The 25,339-nt window shown below is 41.8% G+C and overlaps 1 protein-coding gene across 1 annotated transcript; it reads right to left on the bottom strand.

Moving 5' to 3' along the window:
• Positions 1-13,417: 13,417 nt before the first annotated feature.
• Positions 13,418-15,086, bottom strand: TENT5C (terminal nucleotidyltransferase 5C). Its single transcript, XM_013958068.2, has one exon. The coding sequence runs from the start codon at positions 15,084-15,086 to the stop codon at positions 13,914-13,916; it is 1,173 nt and encodes a 390-aa protein (XP_013813522.1). The 3' UTR covers positions 13,418-13,913.
• Between the last annotated feature and the right edge of the window lie 10,253 nt (positions 15,087-25,339).

Genomic DNA, 25,339 nt, shown 5'->3' with positions numbered 1-25,339 from the left:
CATGATCCCAGCTTCTGGGTGGACTAACTGGATTGTTCATGAGTGCTAAATGGAGTTGGATGGGGGTCTTTGCATCTGTTGGCTAGGACTAGAGATTGAACACTTGCAATTGGACCACTGGTGCCACAAGATGAAGTGGCATATCTTGTATCATCTCTCCTAACTCTCCTAACTCCAGATCCTCTCACATGTGGCTGTAGCAAGTGGGGAGTGCTCTGTTGCACTGTAGTCACAGAAACAGTCTGCAACAAATGAACTCGTAACCTGCAGCTGCTGGTCTGAGTCTATATGACTCCCTGTTCTGCAGTGGCACCGGAAACTCATTGTCCCTGCCTGCAGGCACGATACCCTCCAGAAGCCCCTGGCAGAAAAAGAAGGAAAATCTTTTCAGCTCTTTTAATCTTTTAAGGTCAGCTTGCTGCTTCCCACTGGACCTTACTTTGTATTCTCTCCAAAAGCTTATGGGAAAGAGTCCCATACTCATCTCACATGCCAGAACCACTCCTTTACATGGGCAGGGCATCCCTTGCTCTAATCTGTAAAACCTGAGTCAGAAATGAGGATTTATGTGGTACTTCCTACAGCCCCTGTTACAATACTGGAACAGAAGCCCCATGCTCTCATTCTTCTGGAATTTACCCAGTAGTCCAAGATTTAATATTAACATCGGCAGACCAGAATACTCCTCAGACAACTCCTATCCCAAGTTTCTGTTTTCTAATAATTTTCCCCTATTGCTAATGAGCTCAAAAGTTGTTTGTCATCGAAGCAGAACATCCTCCTTTCCAACATTCATCAGAAAAATTAATAAAGATTCAAAAAGATGGAAGTGTTTAATAAATGGTTCACCTCCAAACAATGAAAGGGCATATGCCGTCAGCACAATTAGTTTTGCTCCAAAAACAAACACCTTCCTATTAACTCTAAGGAAAACATATCTACTTGGTTTAATGTTTTCAGCTTCCCCCCTCTACAGTTTTCTGTATTTTAAAAATCTAAATTACATCAAATGCCACCTATTATTACCCTTTCCCCCATATTTAATATCCTGCATTTCTGCTTCTAACTGCTGCCTTCACCCCTGAACTATGCAGGCTTTTAGCTAAAGGAATCCTCTCTCTCAAATGTGGAAATACCTCTTAAGCTATCTAATACATAGTTTTTAAAGAATTTTCCCCATTTGAATACATATTTTTCTCCACAAAGTTTTCTTCCTATCAGTTTTACTCAGAATTTCCTCCTGCTGGGATATTAGGCTTTTATAATCATACAACATATCAGATCTCTAGCAGGAGCATCCCATTTCACATACCAAATGCTACCACTTGCAAATCACTTTCCAGTCCTGCTTCCAGACCTCTGAACTCCTACCAGCTGAACTGGTCTCATTTGTATGGTCAGCAGTCACTTCTCCAGCCTGACTGGTTTTCTCCTGATGACTTTTAAATGTTGTGCAGTCATTTTGTCTAACGTAGAAACGTGGGAGTCCTTGAAGTCCAAGGGGCTGACAATGACATCACCCAAGTGTGGAACAAAGATAATTGGAGAAAATGGTTATGAGAACAGGTTAAATATACTTGAAAGATATGAATCTTTCTCCTCTGACAAAGCTCTGGTCTTTGAGTCAGACTTTGCCCTGTCATCACAGCAGGGCTTCTAGGAACAGGCATAGAAGGGGAAAAAACAAGAGCAGAGACAAGTAGGTCACTGAACATTAGGGAAGGGCAGAAGTAATGCAGATAGTACAAAGACATTTCCTCCCTGTAGGGAAGCCACCCTTTGGCTGAAAGGGTTCCTAACACCTAACTTGACAAGGGGTGGAGCATTAGACTTGAGAAACCTGCAAGAACAGACACACATTATCATCACAGAAACACAGAATCACAAGAAATACTGAGAAAACTTCTGGTATTTTTATCTGATTTCTGGCCATTTGGGATGAAATTCTTCCTGCCTGTTTTTAGTTGCCTGTAGTGCAGATATCTAAGCCTGCCACTCCGGGATTTCTTTATAGTCACTGGAGAGAAATGACATTTGAGTAGAATGACCTCACACTACAGCACAGCTTGTCAGAACAGAGGACAGGGTTATTATCTAAACATTGACTCTTCTGAACAAAGGCTTCCCAAATATATTACCAAAAAATAGTGTGTGCACAAGAAACATCACATGCTCCCTTTTTCTGGTATCTCTGACACTACAAACAACAGCTCTTCTCTTCCCCAAACTTTATATCCCCCCTCAGCACTGACTTCAGTCAATGAGTGCCTCTGTATTCCCTTGCAGAAGCAATGTTGTAAACATTACTGGAGGCTAAGTTTGGGACCCCAGCTAACCTCCAGCCAAAGTGTCAAAGAACAAAATGCACTACAAGACAGGTCCTGCTGCCAGGCAACAGCACCACAGGCAGTCTGTTCTCACAGCCACCACGCGGGCGCAGGAGACCTGCTGCGTGAAGTGTTATAAGCAACTTATTTTAGGTGGCTGCACATCAGGAACCCTTAGCCAAAATAAACCCCTTGGCTTGTTCCAATGTATCTTTTTTTAGAAAATAATTTATATAAATGCTCTTTCATGAAAGAAAAATACTGTTGTGAGCCTGTGCAATATTTCCTCACCATTTTATAAAGCAAAAGTGATCTTCACTCTTGAGAATTAGTAAAACATTAGCCTGAAAAACAGTCATACCTACATTTTGCTGTCCTTATCAAGTACTGTACTACAGGAAACTCCAGGTGATATCTGGGAGCCAGGCTACAACTGGTACCTATCTGAAGCAAAACTAAAATGGCTACTATGTAATAAAAGTAATATTTTAGTTCTTTACAAATATTTTCAGGAATAGAGTTCTCTGAGCTGTAATAAAAGTTTTTTAAAAGTTAGTTTTAAATATTTCATTTATTCAATGTTTACACCTTATTTTCTAAGTGCTTCAGTTCTCTAATTGCTATCTTATACTGTAAAAATGAAGATTTGGTTAAAATATGGGTAATTTGCCAGTGCTCTGGCATGTCTGGATTCCCAAGAATCCATCACTATGGAAATAAAGAGGAAATTAAACTGCTGGGGGGAAAAAAAAGTATGCTATGCTACTATGGAGTCTGATTAACAAAAGCAAGGAAATTTGGAGGCAAGATTTAACTTTATGCTTAGTTCACATCATTAAGCACTAAACATGGCAGGAGACTCAAGGCCCAGTACTACTCTGCACTCAGCTGAGCATCAGAGTCCTCTGAAATCATCAGTGTACAGAATTGCTCTCAAGAACTCTGGCAATACCTGCTATTAGCATCTAGACAGTTCTAGACATCTGAACTTTAAATTTCTTTTTGTAGGCTTCTCAGTCCTCTTCTGTTATTTTTAAAAGTACGGCTAGAAAATTTAGTCACTTAATTCAGGCTGTTTTAAAGTGAGCCATTACTATTAAATTGCAGCCTATTTTTCAAATATTAAAATTGTAGCCTTGAAAGGCCTCATTTGAGATGGTCCCTTTCACAGATGAAACAGTTGTAATTTATCAAGCATGCCTGAAACATCCTCAGGAACAATCACCATGAAGAAACTACATTTAAATAGTTTTCTGGTTTAAATTTATACCAGTCTGTTCAAGTAAGGACTGGTATAAACTCCAGTGATTAATTATAGAAGTACTATTTGTTTTTATTAAGTCTGGGATCTGGAGGTTTTGTCAGCAATAGACATACATCACCAGCTCATTAAGAGAGAATGTTATACTGTAAGTCTGTCAAAGAATCCCCGAGATAAACTGTAGCCCCTTTCACTATTATTCTCTTCTTTGTTAGTAATAAGAAAAATCACTAATCAGACAGTATCAAAGTAAAAGCAGCTGCTCTGGAATTAAAAGGCATATCTTCACAAGCAAATATACAGTTAAAGGCAAGATCACTTCTGTCAAATATCTCATTGTTAGTTGATGGCTTCTGATTCTTATTTATGAAAGAAGCTTCTCTTTTTAACTAAATCCATGTTTTCAACTGATATTTCAGTAAAGCTGGAATTTCAGCAATTAAAACAAAAATTCAAGTTCTGGTCAGCTGGAAGTGCTGACCATAGGAGCAGCTATATCCATACAGCAATTTTTATTTCTAACCAGACATCAAAAAACTGACTATGAATACCAAAGGCCAGAGTTCACACCATAACTGCTGAGGAGAGCCACATTTACAAAGCACAGTAACAGAACAGTATGTTTATCACTAAGATTTTATGCTGTAATATAGTATTGCAAGAAGTTACAAATCACAAATGTACTGACTCTCTTGACTATGGGCATAGTACAGCTCCCCTGCAAGTTCTGTTGGTATGGCTTGCACTGATGCTTGAAATTTAAAAGTAGGATATGCCTTTGAGAAGATCATACACCTCTACTTCAGAACCAAAGTTCCCAAGTTCATCTGGATTTTTTTTCTTTTAATACCTATATCCTCCTCTTCTATTTCTAAATGTTCCAGTACTCCCACTCTTCCCTCCTGCCTCACCAATATGCAGGGCTTCTAAACTCACTACTCCTAGCCCTGTTAGTAAGTCCATGTGTTACTTGACCATATGGCTTCCCCTCTTCAGGGCTCAACTTTTGTCAGGGAATTGGTGGCGAACAGGAACCCTTGTATCCCAGAAGTGCTGTAAGGAAGGAGGCTAACTACCAATTTGAAGTGTGTACATACCCAGCTGGAAAGTTACTCCATGTTCAAAGCTTCCTCTAGGCCAAAACAGACACCATTTTTTACAGGTAGACAAATGTTTCTGTGGAGTAATTCCATAAATTTGATCCCAAAGGCCAAGCCCCATCTTTGTGCATTACTTCTACTGATTTAATGGAGAGCTGCAGAAATATATTCTAGTGCAGCTTGAGAGCAAGACAGACAGTAACACAGGAGCTGTAGTTGCACAGATCTGCCAGGCTGTTAAGAAATCTGTCATACTATTTGATGAACTTCCTCTGGTGTCCCAGGGAATTTGAACAGCGGGAGTGATGGCAGGCTCACTTCACAAAACCAGCTTACTTCCTCCTTGTCTTAAAAAGCTGCCTGGGAAGAGAAAGTAGAAGGGAGCTCATGAGGTCTGTAAAGCTGCATCAGACCTGGCAGTTACTCAGTACTACACAACATTTGGGGAGCCCCATATGAACAGTAAAACAGACAGGCTGATGATGGCTAACAGATGTGATGGCAAGAGCAGAAACATGGAGCTCTTCAGTTCAGTCATATTGTTAACTCATGCCACAGGGATATTTGTCACCGCAGTGTTTTAGACCAGGGGTGCAGAGGAAAGGACTGAGGAACTGCTGTTAAGCACAGTGACAAATATAAGCTTTTTCTACTGCCTGTACTCTGTATTTGCGGGGGGGGGGGGGTACAAAAAACAAAAAAACAAAACCAAAGCACTGCTCCCCAAATAACCTGCAGCCAGTACATTTGTGGACTTTGTGCTGATGCTGATTTTAAACCAGCTGCAGGTCTCAAGCTGCCTACAATCTTATGTACTCTTCAGTACACAACAGCAACTCTCAGTACTGACAAGTGCTTCGGTCATTTGCAGGCACTGTGCAACACAAAAGTTGGTGAGGTAGTAAACAATGAAGAAAAGTTGTGCTTACTCTGTCCACCTACATTGTGACTATTTAACCATAGGATTCAGACAAAGTGTTTTTTTAATACCACCAAATGCAAAATACTACATCTGGGAACCAGGAACACAGATGTCGTCAATACCAGATGGGAGACACTGCCTTGAAAAGCTGCAGATGGACTTTGAAATCACTGAAAATAACAGCCTCAGCACGAGCACTCAGCATTCCACAATGCTATGGCAAAAAGGGCTGGTGCAGTTTGTGGATATGAATACCAAGAAGTTGAGAAGTGATCATAGCACTATTTTTTTTTTTTTTAATCAATGGTATGTAGAACACTAGGCTAGCAATTGGAGCTGGTTCATTAGATGTGCAGAAACAACAAAGTTCCAAAGGAAAAAAAATCCCAGCTTCTGAATCCAAACACATACAATATAAGGCTTCACAAGCTCATTTTCCTCAGCTCATCCAAGAGTTTAATGGCTTAGTGGGTAACATGAGACAGTTTGGGACTTTTCAGCCTTGCTGATAAGAATGCAGCAGTCCACAAGTTGAAGTTAAATAACAAACATGGAAACAAAACTGAATTTCTCAGTAGTGACCACAACCAAATATTAGAACACATTCTCAAAGTACATGATGAATTGCCATTCCTGAGCACCTTTAAGGCAAGACTGAACAACTTTCCAGAAAGTATACTGTGACATAGCTTTCAGAATAAGTTAATCAGACGAGAGATACAGCAGGTAGAGAAAAGAGGTATTACAGTGGTGGGTTGTGTACATTCTTCTGGCACTAGAATCAAAGAGACCAACTCATGGTGTAATGCGCTTGCCTCCCACCCAGCAAGGTCAGGAGGCTTTCCTTACTGCATGGAGATAATACTGACAGTTTCCTGAATCAGAAGTCTCACGTTTCAACCATTCTCTTGCAGGAGACGATTTTCCCTCTGCTCAAGGTACAATCAGCATAATCTCTTGGCAGGGAAAGTTTTACTATTTTCTGAAGCAGACTGGCTATATGAGCAGGTGGATTAGAGAATAAAGGTACCCTGTGTTTCAGAGGTATAAGAGCACAGAAACTGCATAGTTATGTCACTCACATGCTGAAACATATACTACAGTCAGTCAAATAGCATCACAAAGGGTATTTTCCAACAGTGACACCATCCCTACAGCACCAAACTGTCATTCACCTGCTGCAAATACATAGGCAAAAATTATTCCCCCCAAACAATTCAGGCCTTGGACATTTGTCTAGAGTCTCTTGAAGTATCCAGAAACATTGTAAAGTTTTTCAGTGACCAAAAGGTTGGTGCTGTACAGTAGATTAGACTGGCAGACTTCCTGATGTCCCATCTCATCCCAAGCTCTGCAAGACTCCAGGCTTCCCACATCATTGAGCAGTGAGGGAGCACAGACACTCTCCTGCTGCAATGATGTAGGCTCTGTGCAGCATTTTGCTGGATCAGCCAACCTAGGCAACTAGCTCCTGCTGACTAAATCACCCAGCTGACAGAAAACATGATAACACTGCAGTAGATAGTATAACTGTCCTTAATTTACAGAAATGAAATATCAGTTTAGGATCTAGCAGCTGCTCTGCACATGGTTCTTGGCAAGACACTGTTTTCCAGCATCATGACTCAACTTCTTCCTACTAGGAAAATTTGTGAGGCTTGGCAGGTTAACTACTCCCTTCAACAGGCAGTCTTGGCAATAGGATATGGAGCTCTTTTCTCTCACTGGGCCAACACGGAATGGATTATGGCACTGCTAGTCCAGCAAAACATGATTGGTATGTCTACACCCACAGTCAAGAGGCATACTACATCCTTTGGTATACCTCCCTTGTCAATTGCTGATAAACACAAACCCTGTTCCATTGCTAGAAATAGCTACTACATGTATTTAGTGTATTAATATATTAAATGCATTAAATGTCAAACAAATAATACTTACAATAAGTAGGCATACAAGCAAAGTCTGTCTTTTTTACTTTTATACAGTTCTACTGCACTTCCGTAATGGCAAATTGAATACTGACTTCAAAATAGGAAAATTCATGCAAGTTTAAAAGCAGAATTAAGAGCGACAGGAACCACCAACATGGAAAGGGGGGAAGGAAATAATTGTATCTTGCAGAACAATGACAACAGTTTAGGGTGCCATTTGTCTAATGCCTCTTACTCTCCCTCAAAACTAGTCTCATACAGCATGGATAAGGTTGTAGTCTAAAAACACAACAGGATATAACACTTTACTAGATTTTCACCGAAGCTGCAACAGACCTAGACTATTTCACTTTAGTTGGTCTTGCAATTCTTTCTATTATGGAAGTTCCTTATGGAACTGAAGCCTTGCATTCTGCCACTTGCTCAACCATGGCTTTTCCTCCCCCCCCCCCCCTTCCTTTTTCATTATCTTTCCCCTGCAAATCAAAGTCTGGTATTCTAGAAATTCAAGGATGTTACCTCAAATAATTCCAAAGGTTTTGGGAAAAGAAAGTAAGGAGTTGAGGTAAAGGGAATCTCAGGTGAACAGGATGTTTTTGTTAGCCAACTCTTGTTCTGTGTATTATCAGTTCTAAGCTCAGAAGGAAGCAATTACATCATGAAGAAGGACTACAAGCTTCATCATCCACCTTCATGATATCACACTGCCCCTGTGAATCTCTGCAGAAACTTTTACTGCAAGTGATACAAGGTCCTGAAGACTAGAATTTCCTCTAGCATTACTTAACAGGAGGATAGAGTTTCTCTATGAGATCTGGAAGGGATTAGAAGCATACATACTTTATAGTTCATTTATTTTTGATTCTAGAGCAGGAAGAGCAGCAAATAGACTGCCACATGTCCCTAACTTTTTATTTAGCTTTTACCTGCTCAACCCCTCTTTCCATTACATCTCAGCAACTCACTACTTTGAAGCATCAGCTTCTATGACAAGGAATGACAGCACAAAAGCTTTCAGCTTCTAAATATCTTGAAGAACAGTGCCTGACTTCATTTCTCACCACCCTAGTACATGATTTGAGGTATACAGGGACCACTACAGCCACTGACTTAGAGTAGCATAAGCTGAAATCCATCACAGAGCTTACTGGTAGTCTCTAGCTCAGACTAAACACTTAGACCTAACAGGTCTAGGAATGTGCCTCCATCTGTTTTAAAGCCAGGTTCAGACCAGCATAAGGCTAGTTGTCAGAGAGGGCAAGCATTTCTCTAGAAACTGTTACTATAATGTAAGTTAAAGATAGATCATGTCTCCCTCAATTGACTAACTTTCAGTCAGTGAAGAAGCAGATGCGTACTTTTGAGGAAAAGAATCTGTGTAATATCCACAGCCCAACATTACTGTGTACCCCATCGGTATTACAATTTCATCTTTTCTAGTGTATTTACACACACTGGTCAATAAACTCCACAAATATTCCTAGTCAGCACTATTTTGATACAATAACTGAGGCAAGCAGTGTTTAGCATAATTTTATTGTACAAGGATTTCAGAATCATTAAGGCCCAAAACCCAATTTTCAAGAATGACAGGTGAACACCACAGTGCAAAGTAGTAGACAAGTTACTGTGACCAATCTCACGTTTGGGCTCACCACAAATTCAAATACTTCTAGTAACTTGTTCTGCCAGCTTAAAAAAAAAAAACACATTTTTTCAGAAGAGGTATGAAATAGATTTTCAAAAAGCTGACTTTTAATTGTTAAAAAAGATAAGGGATAAATATAGAAAACTACTTCTAAATTTCAACAAAAAGTACAGTTTTAATCAGAAAGAAAGACAAGCCCAAACTAGATACTTCAGTGAGTGGCCTTTTCTTCCCATACAAGTGAGAAAGTGTTCCAATCACCCCCCCCCAGCACCAAAGCCTCTACAATTACAACCCAGCCTCCTTCCTTTAATTTGTTTCATTCGAATTAAAGAGCACATTAAATACACTTCACTAAGTGGTTGACAGTAATTGTTGAGTAAGACTTAGATGCCAAGAGCAGAAGTGTTACTAGCCATTTGGCTCTCCTGATGCCCAGATCAGACTGGCCAGTGACGATGGCCAACTTATTGCTTATTCCTGTACCCAACAATTATGGCACCCTGATCCAATGAGCTGTTTAGTGAGAATAATGTTCAATAAGTACCCTCAATACACTGACAATTTAATTGAAGCAGTGTGTCCAAGTCCTCTCAGAAGACTTTCCAAGCACTCATAATATCCATTGATAAACAGAGATAACTATCAACATAAGTAGGTATTCTAATGATCAGCAGAATACCATGAAGTCTAGGCACAAGACATACCAAATGCTTAGCTCCAGAACTCAGTCCAAGAATATTAGTATATAACTTTCAATAAAAAAAGTTTAGGTATCTGAACTAGATTTAAATACTAGCTTCTGCTTTGTAGACAAAATACTCATGTTCAGATAAGATTGAGCTTTTGAAAAATGATTACTCAGAAAAGCAAGTGGTAGTCTTCAGCCTCCAACTTAGTGATTGACTGAACAAGTTGAGAACATAAGCAGCAACACTTGTCTTGAGTGAGGGAGCATAAAGTATGCTTTACCATACAACTTTTCAGATGACCATAGATCAGCATAGGGATTTTAACCCAAGCAACTAAAACCTAGTTCACTACTAGTCTCCTTAGTAGCACCTTAGTCAGGGAAAGAAATTTTTATTTCACTTACAGTGGGGAAATAATCTCAATAAGTTGCAAGTTGAAAGGGGAACTTAGGGATAAATATTGACAACAGATGCTTAACCTCACACTGGCTTAGTCCAGCAGAACTTACCAGCTACAGGAAGAAAACAGCTATTTTAAACTATGCAGTCTACTTAACTAGAAGCCTAGTCCTCACAAGTGATAAACTGGTACAAAATTTGCATTCTAGTACTATTGCTGCTTTATTTTACTGCCACTGCCCAGTGAGAATGTATTAGGATAGTCTGAAGTATAGTAGTCTATCTTTACCCTCCCCTTGATACTGAAATGGGCAACAGAGGATAGAGCAGGTTTGCACAGACATCATTAAGCACTGAAGGGAGACTGAATCAAGCAGGCAGCCTAAATTTTGGCTAGGGTCTTTACTCCAGCTTAGCCTAGTGCTCACTCTTATGTCACTCCCTGCTAAAAGGGCCACCATAAGCCTGAACTCAAACCAGCTAGCACACATCAGATAAGCCACTGACACTTGCAACATCATACTGCCAAGACAACTTGAAATAGAGGGAGAGACTGTTGGCAGCACAGCGACACAAAGCTATTTAGTATTTCAGCTCTAAACTGCTAGGCCAGAATTGTTCTGAAGGCAGTGATACAGAACATTGTACCAGCAACCCCTCCTATGCTAGTGTCAATGCAGTAGGTAATTTATAACTTCAGGCTAAAGTTTAACTATTCAAGACCTTAACATTTAGCATTCAGACTAAAAAGCATCAATAATTCTAATATACCAGAGTAACTTAAGAGCAAGATAGGGAACAAAGCAGTCCTGCAGGGTTAAAAACCCAGAAAGTCAGCTGTTCAGAGAAAGTAGCCATTCAACATAAAGCTTCCACGGAGTCCTCAGCAATAAATTACATTATCAAGAGCAAAATATTTGTTGAAGAAAGCTTGAATCCTCCATAGTTCTATCTCAGTAGGAATCGGAGAGTCTCTTCTAGCACTTCCTTTTCCAATAGATTCATTTGGCCTGATGTTCAACAGCCAAGGCATTCAAAGATGAGTAAGACATAAGGTAGTTTGTTTTAAGCTTATGAGGAATTCTTGAGCATCTGATCACTTCTTCCACATGAGCTGATACACAGAACCAATTTCTAAAGATCAGCCATGAGATCCCACAAGACAGATGCATGTCTAAGCTACTTGATATGTAAAATCAAACATGCCCCTCTAGGTTTTGGCTTACTTCTGCAAGGCATATAGTTTAGACTAGCTTTGAAAATAGCTATTTAAGAAATTATGATTACAACAAACTCTTAAGCTAAAAACATCTTTCTTTATATTCTATACAAGGCCAAGTATTGCCTGCATGCAGCAGCTATTCATGCATAGGTTTATACGGCAGGCAGTAGGTCTGCACCAAGTTTGACACACATTATGACAACACTGGCAGCATGTCAGTTTTGACAAAAGCCTTCCAAAACAGTCTCTCAGTGAAAAGTGCCTTGCCTATAGCCTATAGGAAGCCTAAGAGAGTTAAAAGAAAAGGTTTGGTTTACTTTCAAATTTAAATATTTTTGGCATCACTGACTACTCAGGGAGCCTTTCATAAAAAAGAAATCAGAAGACAAGTTTTTCTATCTGCTATGAAGCAGCTTACAAGACTGTTCAGGAAATTAAGCTAAAGCATACTTGGCTACAGTTTTCTATTTTCTAGATCATATCCCTGCCTTCCTAGCCTAAATGAAATTTGAACAAACTAGTAGCCTCACTGCTCTATTGAAGCAGTCTATGGATTAGTTATGAAAAGTGGAAGAGCTTGCAACATAGCTAGAAGTCTTTGGTCCTACCAGAAACAGGCAGTCTTTCAACCTTGCCAGATAAGAGCTGTACCGCTACCATTTTCCATTTCTAACAGCAACTCTACATCGGGTTTCCACTTGCTTTCTGCTTTACCTTCTAAGTTTAAATCTTGTTTGATCTGTCACTTCAGTCTCACAAGCTACCCGAGAGCTAGAAGTTAAGTCACAAAAAGGGGTTAGCAAATAAATATTCTTAGGCATTGCACCAGTACATATTAAGTAGCTCTAAGACCTGCCTTTCTGGTCTATTCCTCTGGTTAAGCAAAGAAAACTCATAATCACTTATTTGTATTTTACTATTGCAATTCAATGAAAGCACTCCAGTTAACATGCCAGCCAGTTTCTACTACTGCTATATACAGAACTGGGGAATTTTTAACCTTTTTTATGAAGCAGAGAAATCTCAAAGCAGCAAGCTCAGCATCTAACCTTTGATGTCTGCCACCTATACTTCAAAGGTAATATGTGTATATATATATATATACACACTTTTTCAGAGGCTGTTCTGAAAATGGGAGTAGACTTTGGTCACATACAGCATCTGTAGAGCCCTGCTTATGGTTTATATACCTTTTTCAGGTGAGGATTAAGACCACCTGAGGGGAAGAATTTGACTTTAACCTCAGAAAAACATCTCATACAGTAATCAAGTGATAGTGATACACCAGTAAGCTGAACCCTTAAGTGGTGACAGAAAGGCAAGCCTTCAGGACCTGCCTAAAGTTGTACAAGAATAAATTCATTCTAGGAGGCAATTTTGGAAGTTTATACTGTGGCAGGAGTGCACATTATCCTGCAACTAACAGTGATTTCTTTTTGCCTGCTGTGGACCTGTGAGAATGAAAGTTAAGCTTCAGTGTAAGAGCTGAACTATGTTCCAACTGTGCCAGTAGTTTTTGAAAGAAGCAGTCAAAGGCTTTATCTTGAGCCTATTCTAAATAGTATTTTTCCACCCTAACTTTCAAACAGTGCTTCCAATTCTATTTAAGGCTTCAATTCCTTGTTTCAAGGACTTTGCACATTAGTGAGTTTTATAGGTCATGTTTTGGTGCATGTTTTGAGAAGCTACCTTCCAAGTTTTTGTACCCAAGAAAAGTTACTTTTAGTCAGCTCATGCTTTACAGACAAACTTGCTAATCCATCTTCAACTTCCAAGAAATTTATCTTGAACTTGAGGCAGGACCATATATCCCCATGCATGACAGGAAACAACCTTGAGGCCCTCTACAAGACAGACAGTATCCATACAGTTACTAGTTCTATAAAGACAGAAAGTAGAAGCAGCCCAGATATGACAAGCTGTTGGCCCACTTTTACACAATTTCTTCAACAGAAAGTTGGCCAGAACTTGGACTGAGAAATTATAAAAATAATGAGGTTAGGCAACAGAGCAGAGTTTGCTATTCCAAGAGTCTTCTTTTCTGCACAAGACATTTTACAGTATCTTCTATTAACTAACACTGTTTACTTCATGTTGTACCTAGATCACATGTTTAATAGCTGTTTGCAGGATTAGTAGCAAGTTTTGTAACTGCTCCTCTAACATTCAGCTGCTGGTTCTCTCTTCCCAATGAAGAGGTAATAAGGCTTCTTGGCATTTGCAGAGACATATTGAAAGGCTCTTAACAGGTTACCTGGTTGCATAGTCCTACCACACACCAGGAAATACAGTCCAAAACAAGTCATATTCCCATCAGAAACCCCCCTACTGACAGCTATTACTTGTCTGTGTACACTCAGCATCTTGACTTTCAGTAGCCTCCATTCAAGAATTCTCAAGAGAAATGCTCAATTGCAAGGCAACCAAGTGGGGTAGGACTGGCTATATGGAACAGGAGCATTTGCAAGATAGTAGTTGCTGAAGTTTACATCACTAACATAAGGTGCTGGCTGGTAATAACAGGTAACATTAGTGGCATTAGGGATGATGTTTTGTTCTGCCAGTACTTTGAGTGCTAGCAGAGAAATCAAGTTGAGAGTCTGCCTTCGCTCATGTCCCATGAGACACACTGTGCTCTCATTCACCACCCTGCGCAGAATCATGAGGTAGTCATATTTGCTCCTCTCTTCTTTGGAGAAGTGGTTCTGGAGGTAGGTCTCTAGTTTGCGCTGCTGATCCAGGATATCTGGGAAGTCTATGAAGAATCGGGAGCACATGTAGCGCTCTAATGTTTTGATCTCGTCTTTATCCATGGGCCTGAAGTCTCGTACCAAGAGGTTACTATACTTTAGAAGCCCACCACCTCGGATCTCTTCAGGATTTTTGGTAGCTATCAGTTTGTTCTGGAGGTGATCAAAAGCAGCTTCAAAGTCTCCATACATACTCTCCCCAATCACGGTTGGATGGAAGTGCTCCGACATGGGGTTTTCTGAGCAGTCATAGTAGAAGAGCAGGGAGTCCAGTATGATTTGGAAAGAGTCCACACTGAACTCAAACTGCCGTCTTATACAGTCTACAAACTTCAGCTCCACATTTCTGCCATGTTTGTTGGAAAGTGATATCAAGCTCCAGCGGTCAGACTCTGTGCACACTTTCACTAGCTTCTGGATGTAGGCTTCCTTCAGTGTTACTGGACTGATTTTTAGCTTGCTTACTCCTTCTGGTAAGAAATTCAAGAGAGATCGCAACACCACATCTCGAACTAACTGAAACTCTGCCTCACTTGGAAGGCAAACTTGAAAAATGAGATCCAGGTCCTTACATCCCAGCCCATTATCCTTGACTAGGACATGACCAGCTGCAGAGCCATTCAGACGGACATCATGTACCACAATGCCTGCCTCACCCAGCCTACTCCGAACAGTCTGAACAATGTCCTTCAGAGTTATCTTCAGTGTTGGGAAGTTACCTCGTCCATGGATTGGAACCACCTCTGTAAGAACCTCATGCAAACGGCTGACCTGCTCCCAGTTCAGTACACTGCATGACATGCAGTCTGTATTACTTCCTTTGCCTGCCATTTTAAGGGTTTTCTTCTCCAAGGAAACTGTAGGGAAGGGAAAAAAATAACAAGTCAAACCTTATATTTACACTTCCTGGATATGTGTGCTATGCTCTGCTGTTCTGTCTACATATACTGACAGAAAACTAGAAAGAAAGTTCTACAATCCAATGCTTATCAGCAAGCCTTTCCCCTGAAAGGATGCTCATACTATCTAGTGCTGCATGCACAAAATTTAGTCATCTGTCTTTCTGTGAGGTAGACTTAAGCACCATAGCTTTGTTTTTGTTTCAAAATGAAAGTCTCAACGAAGATGACACATTAGCTTTGCCCAAAGTTTCAAGGGCATCCACAATACCAGCTGAAGCCAGTGAGAACTGCAAGTGCAAAGCACTTCTGAGAATTAAAGTTATTTCATTATATTTGAATCTCAAACTGCTCTCTTCAACTAACATGATACTGGAAGACATTCAGGTGTTAGTTTCAGAGCTTAGAAGCATCTGGTCCACTGAAAGCACTTTAATAATGCCATAGACATTTCTTCCTTTTCATGCAAGTTTTTTTTAAATATCAGAAGTGGTAAATGCTTAATGGTTAAGGGCCACATTTACCTTGCTCCTGCAAAAAGCTACAGCACTTTATCACCCTGGACAAAATTTCAGCTACAAAGTCAGATAACAGCTACAACGATCACATTCCAGTCCTTATAAGCAATTCTTTATTCTTCAGATTTACACAGTGTAATCAAGCTACCTTTTTGAAAATATTCATATTTGTACTGCCTTTTGCTCCCTTGTGGAGGGAAAACTGAAACTTGTTAGAGTTGGCATACATTCAGATGAGATTAAGGCACACATGACAGTGTTACACTTGAACATTTAGTAGTTTAAAGCCTCAGTGATCAGACTGTCACAGCCTCATCTAAACTTCTGGACTTAGTCTTGCTGTAGTTGAACTGATCCCTGTCTTGTGTTTAAATGGCTTGTTTTGGAGTATGTAGATACTTAATATGTTCTACAATCATGTAACTCCAACCAGTATTAATACACTTATTCCTTTTTAAGCATTCCAGGTTTCTATTGTGGCCAGGTGCTTTTTGACAGCTACAGACTAATAGAGGCCTCACCTTCTGCTCCAAGTACTAGGAAGGACTGCATTTGCCATTGCCAAGGACAGGCTATTCAAACTTTAGTTAGTTAACTCTTGCCATCAGGAATTGTTTAAACCCCAACCATATAGCTTCCTATTACGCATTAGCCTAGTGTAAGGAATGTTTTAAGTAAGATATAGAGAGCAGCTACTATCATATTTCATGCCTGTCTTTTTCCAGTTTTTAATCTGCAAACAGCTCATTTGACTTGTCAGCTTTTCTGCAGAGGCTAGTCAAATCCTAAATCAGACATGTAATAGGGTTAAGTGTTCCTTAGGAAGAAATTTCTATCCTTGAAGAGTGGTTGCTCCATCATATTATCATTCCTACTGAAGCTGATGCCACTCTCATGAGTGGAGATGAAGCAAATCTGTGATTTATAAATTAGCCCAGGACAATTTAAGAGATTCTTTTAACTCAGGCCTTTCAACTCCCAACACTGCAAAATCCTGACAGCACCAAGCCTACCAGTAATTGCCTACAGGCACTTCAAGCACATTTAAATATTTTTTCATCTTAAAAAGCACTATGTTTTCATCAAATCCTTCAGGCCTGCAGATCACTAAAGAATGATGTGTACAACTTCCACAACTTCTCACTTAAGCTGCAAGTGCTCTCTGTTACTCCATCTGAAAGTGTTTCCCCCCCCTCTTCCTTTCCATCTGTAGACATCTTAGTCGCTAAGTCCACCAAGCAACCAGAGAGAACTTCTCCAACAGCGCTTTCCACCCCACACTTGGTTCTGCTTCCATCTTCAAGATTCTCATGTAAGAGAATCACGTGCACTGCTGCCCTTAACAGTGTCTTCCAGAGGGACATTTCAGGTACTGTGTTTCTACAATTTAATGCAGCGTTCTAGGTTGTTAGCTTATGAAATCTCTCACCCCTAGATTACTCAAATGCTTTGTCTACTCTGCAAGGTTTAAGTTTATGACAAAAAGATCTTGAGTTTAGTATATTTGGGGCATTAATAATTTGCATGCCTCTGATGTCATGCCTTCTAATAGCTTCCATCACAAAAAGATTTGATACCTGAAGATGTTTATCCACTCAAAAGAAACCAGTTTTGAAGGCAAGATAAGCACTACCTATTTCTACTATCAACTCAAGAATATTGCAGCTTTGCTCAGATGAAATACTCAGATCACAGGCAGAGAGTGAGGACAATGTTCAGCAACCTTTACCTTTGTCATGATCAAGTATATTACTCTGCAATAGAGCTTTCTTTCCTATGCAACATATAATTTGACACAATTTCTAAGAAATTTAGATGAATGTACCTGCAGCAAGCAATACTCTGGTACTACAGTATTATGTACTGACTTAAACTCAACAGGTATTGAAAGGCAGGGAGATTTAGTTTTCTTTAAAAGATGCTTTCTCTTGAGAGCTAAGAGTGCTTTGCTGTACTATCAGTGGCAAATTTCAGCCAGCACATTAGATAGTTAAGAGCACTGACCTGTGATTACTGTAGCATTACAGTTTAAAGTATTTACATTACATACAAGACCTCAAGGTATATTCCCAAATTAAATGCAACAGCTCCACTTAACCATGTGGAGCCATTTTACTACATGAAAGAATGACTTTCAAATGAGATGTTAAGTACATGACCCCAGTACTGACTGTATCTGCTATCAACTAAACAAAGTTTGGACATTTAACAGAACTTTCATCTTCTTGACTGGCTCTGTTCCCTGAGCCATAGGGTAGATTACACACTGCTGTTATACCACAGGCTCAGCTCCAGACAGAGCATCCTCACTTATCTGCTCATGTGGGTCATGTAAGACTCACTTTCAAGTAATTTTTCTTTTTAAAGTTTGTCAGACACATGCCTCGAGATGAGATTTTGCTAATAACTCTGACCACAGCATGGTGAGCCAGTTTTGTTAACACTTGCTCTGACACCTCCGAGCCAGCCTTCTGAAGCAGCTCTACCGTGAAGCCAAAAGCCACACACAGGAAGAGCTTCGGCCTGACTGCTCACCCATGTCCCCCCGCACAGGGCACGCAGCAAGGGCCACCCCACTTCCCACCGAAAAGGGGGGCTGCCAAAAAAGACCTCACTCCTCGCCGCCCAAGCGCAGACTAAGAGGTCCTACCGCAGGCTCCCGGCCGGTAACCCCCCCCGCCGGGCGCGCCCCTCTCACCGGTTAGCTCAGCCGCGCCACACACCCCGAACCGACCGCGACAGCCTCACGCGCACGCATCCCCGCCCCCTAACGGCCCTTTTATAGCCGCGCGCGCCCCAGCCCCGCCCCTTCCTCGGCGCCCCGCCCCCTCTCCGCTTTCTCGAGCCCCGCCGGGGCGACCCTGAGCCGTTAGGTAACCGCTGTCGCCCGCGCGCCGCTTGACAGGCGGGGCGGGGCGGGGCGGAGCGGGGCGGCCGCCCCCTAGTAACCGCCGCTGCGGGGGGACGTGACCAAAAGAGCGGCGGGGGTAAAGGCAGCCCCCGTCCCTCCCTGCCCCCCTCCTTGCAGAGCCTGGTTTCCCGCTGGCGGGAGCGGGGGCGGGTTTGGCCGTTGTTCTGGGCGCTGGGCCGAGGAGCCTGGCGGGGACTACTGGGAGACGGGACGGGGACGGCCGCCCGCGCCGTGGGCCCGCTACCCTACCCTCGAGGGCCGCCGGCTCCGTGGAGGTCTCGCCCCGCGAGCGCAGTCAGTTCGCAGCGGGCGCGCGCAATAATGGTCGCCCGCGCGCCCCTTCTCCCCCCACCCCCACCTCCTGCCGCCCGTAACGGTCCCGCGGCGCGCGTGGGGCCTCCCCGGCGCCCCTTCCCCCCGCGCTGGTAGCGGGCCCGCAGCCGGCAGCGGGAGGAGCCGAGCCTGGAGCGGGACGTGCTCTGCACGGCCCGGTGCCCCCGGTGCTGAGGCACCCTGCCCTGCGGCGTGCACCTGCTCCGGCTCCCAAAATCCCCGCAGCGATTCATAACGCTTCTTGGCGTTCAGCAGTGCACCTCCAGGCACGAATGAGATTGTATTTGGTGGGTGGGTGACTGTGAAGGTGTACTGAATTTGGCAGTCAAAGGCAAAATACTGCTTCCGAGCAACAGAAGCTTTTCTGAGAACATCTGTCTGTACTGAGTTTCACTAAATCTAGGGGAAAATGCCACTCATCAGTATGTGCTCAATTCATCAGAGGCAGGGAAAAGACCAAGATCCTGAGCAAGGGAGGGAAAACAGCACTAATTTAATCACTTGCAACACATAATATAGGCTCATTTTCCAGACCTAAATTCATGAGGGAGCTTTCATGTATGACTGTTTCTGACAGTCTGCATATGGCAGAAAAGGCAATAGCCTAAAAATTTCAAAGAACAGAATAACTGAAGACATGAAAGTGGACTACAGTGAAAAGTAGACTAAAATACAACGGGACTTTTCCAAATATATTCTGTCTCAGACAGAACCAATATAATTCTTTGATAGCTCACATACCTAAAATTTCCAGACTTCGGTAAAGAGTTTGATATGGTGCCACACAGGAAGCAGTTGCTAAACTAGAAATTAATGCAAGAATTGCAAGGTTGGTAAGGATTTGCTTGCAGGGAGATGATAACAGTGTTGAAACAATGTGCTAATGAAAATCACAGCTGATGTGAAGATGGGAGGCACTATAAATATGGAGGAGGACAGAACTACTACACAGGAAACACGGAATAACTTTGCAATGTGGAGTAATAAAATTGGATGGCATTTAATAGTACAAAGTGCAAGATCATGTACTTAGGGAATACTTAGAATTTCTGCTGTAAACCCACATCATTTCAGAAAAAGAGGAGAAAAAGAATCTAGGATATTAGCTATTCATGGGATAGTCAGGAATCAGCAGAGGGAAAAAAGCAAAACTGATCCTAGGACAGGTCAGTTGAAATATAAAGGTAGAGAAGTATTTACAAAACATTAGAAAAAACACCTCTGGAATACTGTTTGGTCATATACACTCAGGAAAGATGTGTTCAAACCTGAACACACGTGGAGAAGAATTGACCTTGTAAGAGAAAACTGAAAAGCTCCTCTTCTCTGAGGAAACAGAAACAGACCTGGCTTGTTTCACCAACAAAACAAAAACTGAGCAGGGATATGGGCTTTTTTTCAGTAAGTACGTTGTTGGGATAAATAACAGGAAAAGAGAATGAGCTATTTAAATTAAAGGATACAGGGGTGGGGGAAGAGAAGGAAGGGAATAAAACTAAATAGTTTCAAGATGAAGCTAAATAAAAAAATATATTATATGATTGTGATGTTAGGGAGCTAGCCTTGAGGATCCAGAAGGTCTGTTTCAATCTTTTTTTCCAATGTTTCTAAAACAAGAAAGAAAAACAGGGAACTCAGAAAGGAATAATAACAGAAATTAAGGAGGCATAACTACAAGTAAACAAAAGTCCCACTTGAGAGGTTAACATAGTGACTGGTCTCCCACTTTAAGAATATTTCTTCAGCAATATTTCTGCCTCATGTTATTGTCTTATGGTAATAAACATTATTTTGGACAGTATATTTTCTGTTGCCTCATGGACCAACAGCAATTAAAGTACATGTTGAAAATATTTTGTGTTTGTAGTATTCATTAGAGAATAATAAAGGCAAAGATAAACTGTAGCATATACTGATATTACAGATGTTGAAATATTAATAAAAGGTTCCTACTTCCACTATTTGTTTACAAGCACTTGTTTCACAGAAATGTTTATAAAAATAGGCATCTTGGCTAAGTCTGAAAGATTGAACACATGAAATATTTTCTGCCTTCTCTGATTTGCAGACCTTGAATATTTTTTCAGTGGAAGTGCAGCATTCTTTGTAGTGAATTTAAACCTCCTGGCAATACACTTGTTCTTTTTAATGACTTTTCATTGGTCCCATGGAAGTAATCAGTGGGATTTGGGGTTTTGGAAAGCCATTTAAAAACTGCTTGACCAGCCTCTTGTGCAGCTTGCAGGAGCAGTGAGGAATGCATCTTCAAGTGATGGGTGCCTAGGAGATAGAGTCCATTTCCCTCAGATGGGAGCTAACCTTCTGTTATTCACGCGCCTGTGTCTCTAAGGTAGATTACTGCACTGTGTGGCTGGGGTGGCATGGAAACACAGCCCCCTGGTAAGACAAAAGATGAGAGAGCGTGGGTTATTACATGAGGGCTGTGGTGGCTGAGTGCTCCGAGGGGAGCCCAGAGCCAATTCCAGGTTACAGCCTTAATGTTTGTATTTCTTCAGGACTAACTTTCCCACTGTGAACTATAACACCAAGCCTACAGAGAAGTTACAGGAGATGACCCCAATCTTTGCAAACTATCCTTCCTTCAAGAAGGATTGCAGGATAGGCATATTCCTGCTGAGAGGCAGTGAGATGCAGCAGCCATGGTCTCCCTTTGCTCCTGGAGTATCACCATCTTGTCCTTCTCCCACAACCTCCTTGCTGTCTATGTTTCCACCATCTCCTCCCAGATACATTTCCTCCTCCACTCTCTCTAGCTATCCTGTGGTGTATTCTTCTTCAGAATATGTTTTGTGGGAACTGCTTTAAACAGTATCAGAGAAAGGACGAGCAAGGAAGGCGCACCAAATGTATTCCAGGACGGTCAGGTTTAGAGGGAAAAGAGTCTGGGAAGTGCCAAAATAGAGGCTAGTAAGAATTTTATAAACACAGTGCAACTCGTTCATTTTAATCCAGTAAATAGGGCAGCAAATTTGGCAGAAAAGAGTTAAAAACTTGTAGGTCAGCTCAGTGACCTGGCACTATCAGATTAGTTGCCTTACATGATGCGGTGCTGAACGTCATGTGCCATTATAAATCTAGGTTACTACAACTGTTAAAGCCATAAAGTGAAGTAGAATTATTAATGCATGGTAGTAACAGCTGTCATGCTCCATTCTGTAATGAACCGTCAAATTTGTAGTTGGGAAACTCTCTTCTTTTTGTTAGACATATGGAGTAATTGCATGTCTGCAAATACTGAGAGTATGGAGGCAGGTAGGAAAGTTCCACCCACATGGGGTTACTGTGAAATCTTCCTTCAGAGTATCAAGAATGAGCTCCATTCTTTGTTGCTAATTGCCTTTATAAGTCTTTCAGGTTTCCTGTAGAGAGATGCAGACATTCTTCCCCTCACATATGGATAAAAATAGAAATGCAAAGTCTAGTATAGACCCACAAAGTGTACTAATGCAGGGAACAGTAGTCTTTCACAAACTAGAGGTTAAATTTGCCACTAGAAGCACAGCAAAAGCTGGAAGTTGCTGCTGCAAGGGAGGAGATGCTCCCATGTAGGGTTTTTTTGCTCCCATCACGTTCTGATCTCAGCAAGAGCTGAGAGACACTACTTCTCCAAGAGGCAAAAAAATACTACAGTCCTCATCACCAGCAAGATCTGTACAAAGTGGGAGCTCCAAGCTCCCGCTACATTTAGATCTGAGGAGGAGACAGAAACTCGGAGTCACTGGCTCTCATAAATGTCTTTTTTAAGATGCTCCCCACCTATTAGCCCTTCCACAGTTTTGCTGTGTGCTGCCTATGGCAACTTGGGCTGTAGGCTACAGACTCTTCCTCTCATCAACTGTCTTATGTACACACTTGCAACTGCTTAAAAGCCTGAATGAACAGAACTACTCAAATGTATGACAATGTATGCAGGCCAAATAATTCCAGCAGGAAAGAGACACTTATGCCTCTGTTCAAGGCCACGGCATCTCTGCTTCTGCAGCAATAGATTTAAGTTTTGCCGATTCAATTGTGCTGTGAGGTTGTGGAGTGGAAAACCCAAGGAAGGCCAGCATTTTCTTTTCCGTTACAAACTAGAGCTGTAGAGATTTCTTCTGCCCTGGCCCTCCCTTGTGAAGCATGCTGAGATGGAATGCACTTACTGGAGTGAGTGGGCAGTGGTCTGTCATCTGACTTGTTTTTCCTTGCACCTGAGCTTGCCTGAACCACTTAATTAGTCACAGAGTTTCCTGGAACCCAGGGGAGAACAAACCGTTAGAAATTTCAGTGATGCAGGAGAAGACAAAGGCTGAAGGGGGAAGGTGGAGGTTGGGGAGAACTAGGGTTTGCAAATCAAACTGAAAAAACATATACTCTATTTTGGGAGTTGTGAGCAAACTCAGGATATGTACCATATGCTCAAGCTGCAGGTGGCAAACACAGTAAAGGGGAGTACAAAGAAACAGCAAAGTTGCTTAGGGAGTACAGCCTCAGTCATGTGAAACACTTATATGGGGAGTTGCCCATGGGCTCTGCCCCACGGATTTTGTACTTTCCCCCACCGCATATTTTCACTTTGAAATAGCAGCTTTTTCACATTCTGTCAGCATCCATATTTCTGGGAGACGATGCACAGGAAGAGCATAGTGGTCACACTACAGCTGTATCAACCCCCTCAAGAAGCAGACAGCAATCTCTTCGTCATCTTTGAGCCCTGACTGTGCCTTCTCTCTGTCACTGTTTTCAGTTACACATGGTGCTGTTTTCCCCCTGATAAATTCAGAGATTTTAAAGCTCACAGAGAAGGATTAACCATCTCTTAGTACTCATATTATCCCTGTATAATATAAACTCTCCATGTAACTCATAATCCCGTCAATAATTTGTGTTTGCCTGCAGACTTGATTCAAGAGACGAATAATCCATTGTTTTCCCAAGACAGGTTGTTGCAATTGTTAATTGCTCTCACAATTACAGGTCAATAAACAATTTGATCTGGTTTTAATTTCCACCTATTTTTCTTTTCAGCATGCTTTTTCTTCCCCCTGCTACATTATAGAGGCTTTTATTGCTTGATATTTTCTCTCTGTGAAGATACTTAACATACAGTAATCAAAGCAGTGTTCAGTCTACTTTTTGACAAACTAAGTGATTTGAATTCCTTAAGGCCTGTTAGGTAGGCCCTTTATTTCTAACTGGTAGCAATGGTAACTGGAAAAGGAAGATTTCCACAGACAATGCAGTTATGTAGCTTAAGACAATGTAAATTAAAGCTGTCAGATACTCCCCTAACCCTGTTCCTAGATATAGTCACACCCTTTCCTTGTGTCAGGCTCATGTGACTAGGCAGTGAGGCAGTTCAGGGAGCTGATCCAGCTGAGAACTAATCTAGCCAAAAAAAGGGATTTGCTTTCAGCTAGATCAGCTCCCTAATAGGGCTGCCGTATAATCACACAAGCGCTAGCGTAAGCACAGGAGATGAGGTAGGATGACAGCAAATTTCCAGATGTTTTGGACTCACACCCTCAGAAGCCTTGGGGCCTATCTGCACTAAAGATCCTTCCTGGTCTGCTCCATGGGTAACTGCTGCCTGGCTCGCAGCACAGGGCTGACAACTGATGCATGCCCTCGCTGGTACTGGTAAAGGAGTCCTGGAAGAGCAGATAGGCAGCACCCACAGCAGGCTCTCTGCTGTGGCCCATCCCTTCTTTGGAGTGGCGGCTGCTCCCAGGTGCTCCAGCCCCATCTGCCTCTCCTGCTAGAAGGAGATAAGTCCCCCTTCCCACCAGGTTTTAGTCTTCCCCTATCAGGTCGGCAGCAAAGGCAAGTCTCACCTTCTCCATGGCCAGCTGGCATACTACAAGGATCCAAAAGGCCCTTGCAGACTGTTTTTACAACTGTTCTGCCTATAGCTGCATCATGCTGAGCTCTGCTAGAGCAATCCTCCCAGAGGCAGATAACCAGGGCTTTCAGGCTCTCTTATCTCATGCAGAGAAGGCAGGGTAAGGATGCTTGTTGTCCCGCCTTGGGGAGCTAGCTTTACCACACCTCTTTCTAATGAAATCTTACATTTTACCTGTGCTCAGAAACTTGCAAGACAGCATATGGGCCCTTGTGACTATGCTGGGTAAAACTTGCAGCAACACGATAGAGATCATGTTGGACAAAAAAAACTTGAGGAGAAAGTAAAGTGTTGGGTCTTTTGAGACAGGAAGGAGATGATGTGGATCATCTCCTGTGATCATGTGATCAGTGGATGTGTTGCATGGTAATGTTTTGCACATACATCCTGCTAACAGCTAAAGGGGAGTATCCTTATCTACAGGAGAAACAGTAAATGCTCTGTCTCCTTCACCACAGGACAGATCTGAACTTTATGGTGGGCAGTAGAAGTGGCTGCACCAGGATTTCTGCATTGCCCTA

This window comes from Apteryx mantelli, chromosome 1 (assembly GCF_036417845.1).
Source record: "Apteryx mantelli isolate bAptMan1 chromosome 1, bAptMan1.hap1, whole genome shotgun sequence".
Taxonomy (NCBI): Eukaryota; Metazoa; Chordata; class Aves; order Apterygiformes; family Apterygidae; genus Apteryx; species Apteryx mantelli.
Note: the sequence above shows the minus strand (reverse complement) of the source record. Positions and strands in the feature narration are given on the sequence as shown.

Excerpts from the sequence above, each read along its gene's own strand:
- TENT5C (XM_013958068.2), bottom strand. The coding sequence starts at position 15,086 with ATGGCAGGCAAAGGAAGTAATACAGACTGCATGTCATGCAGTGTACTG.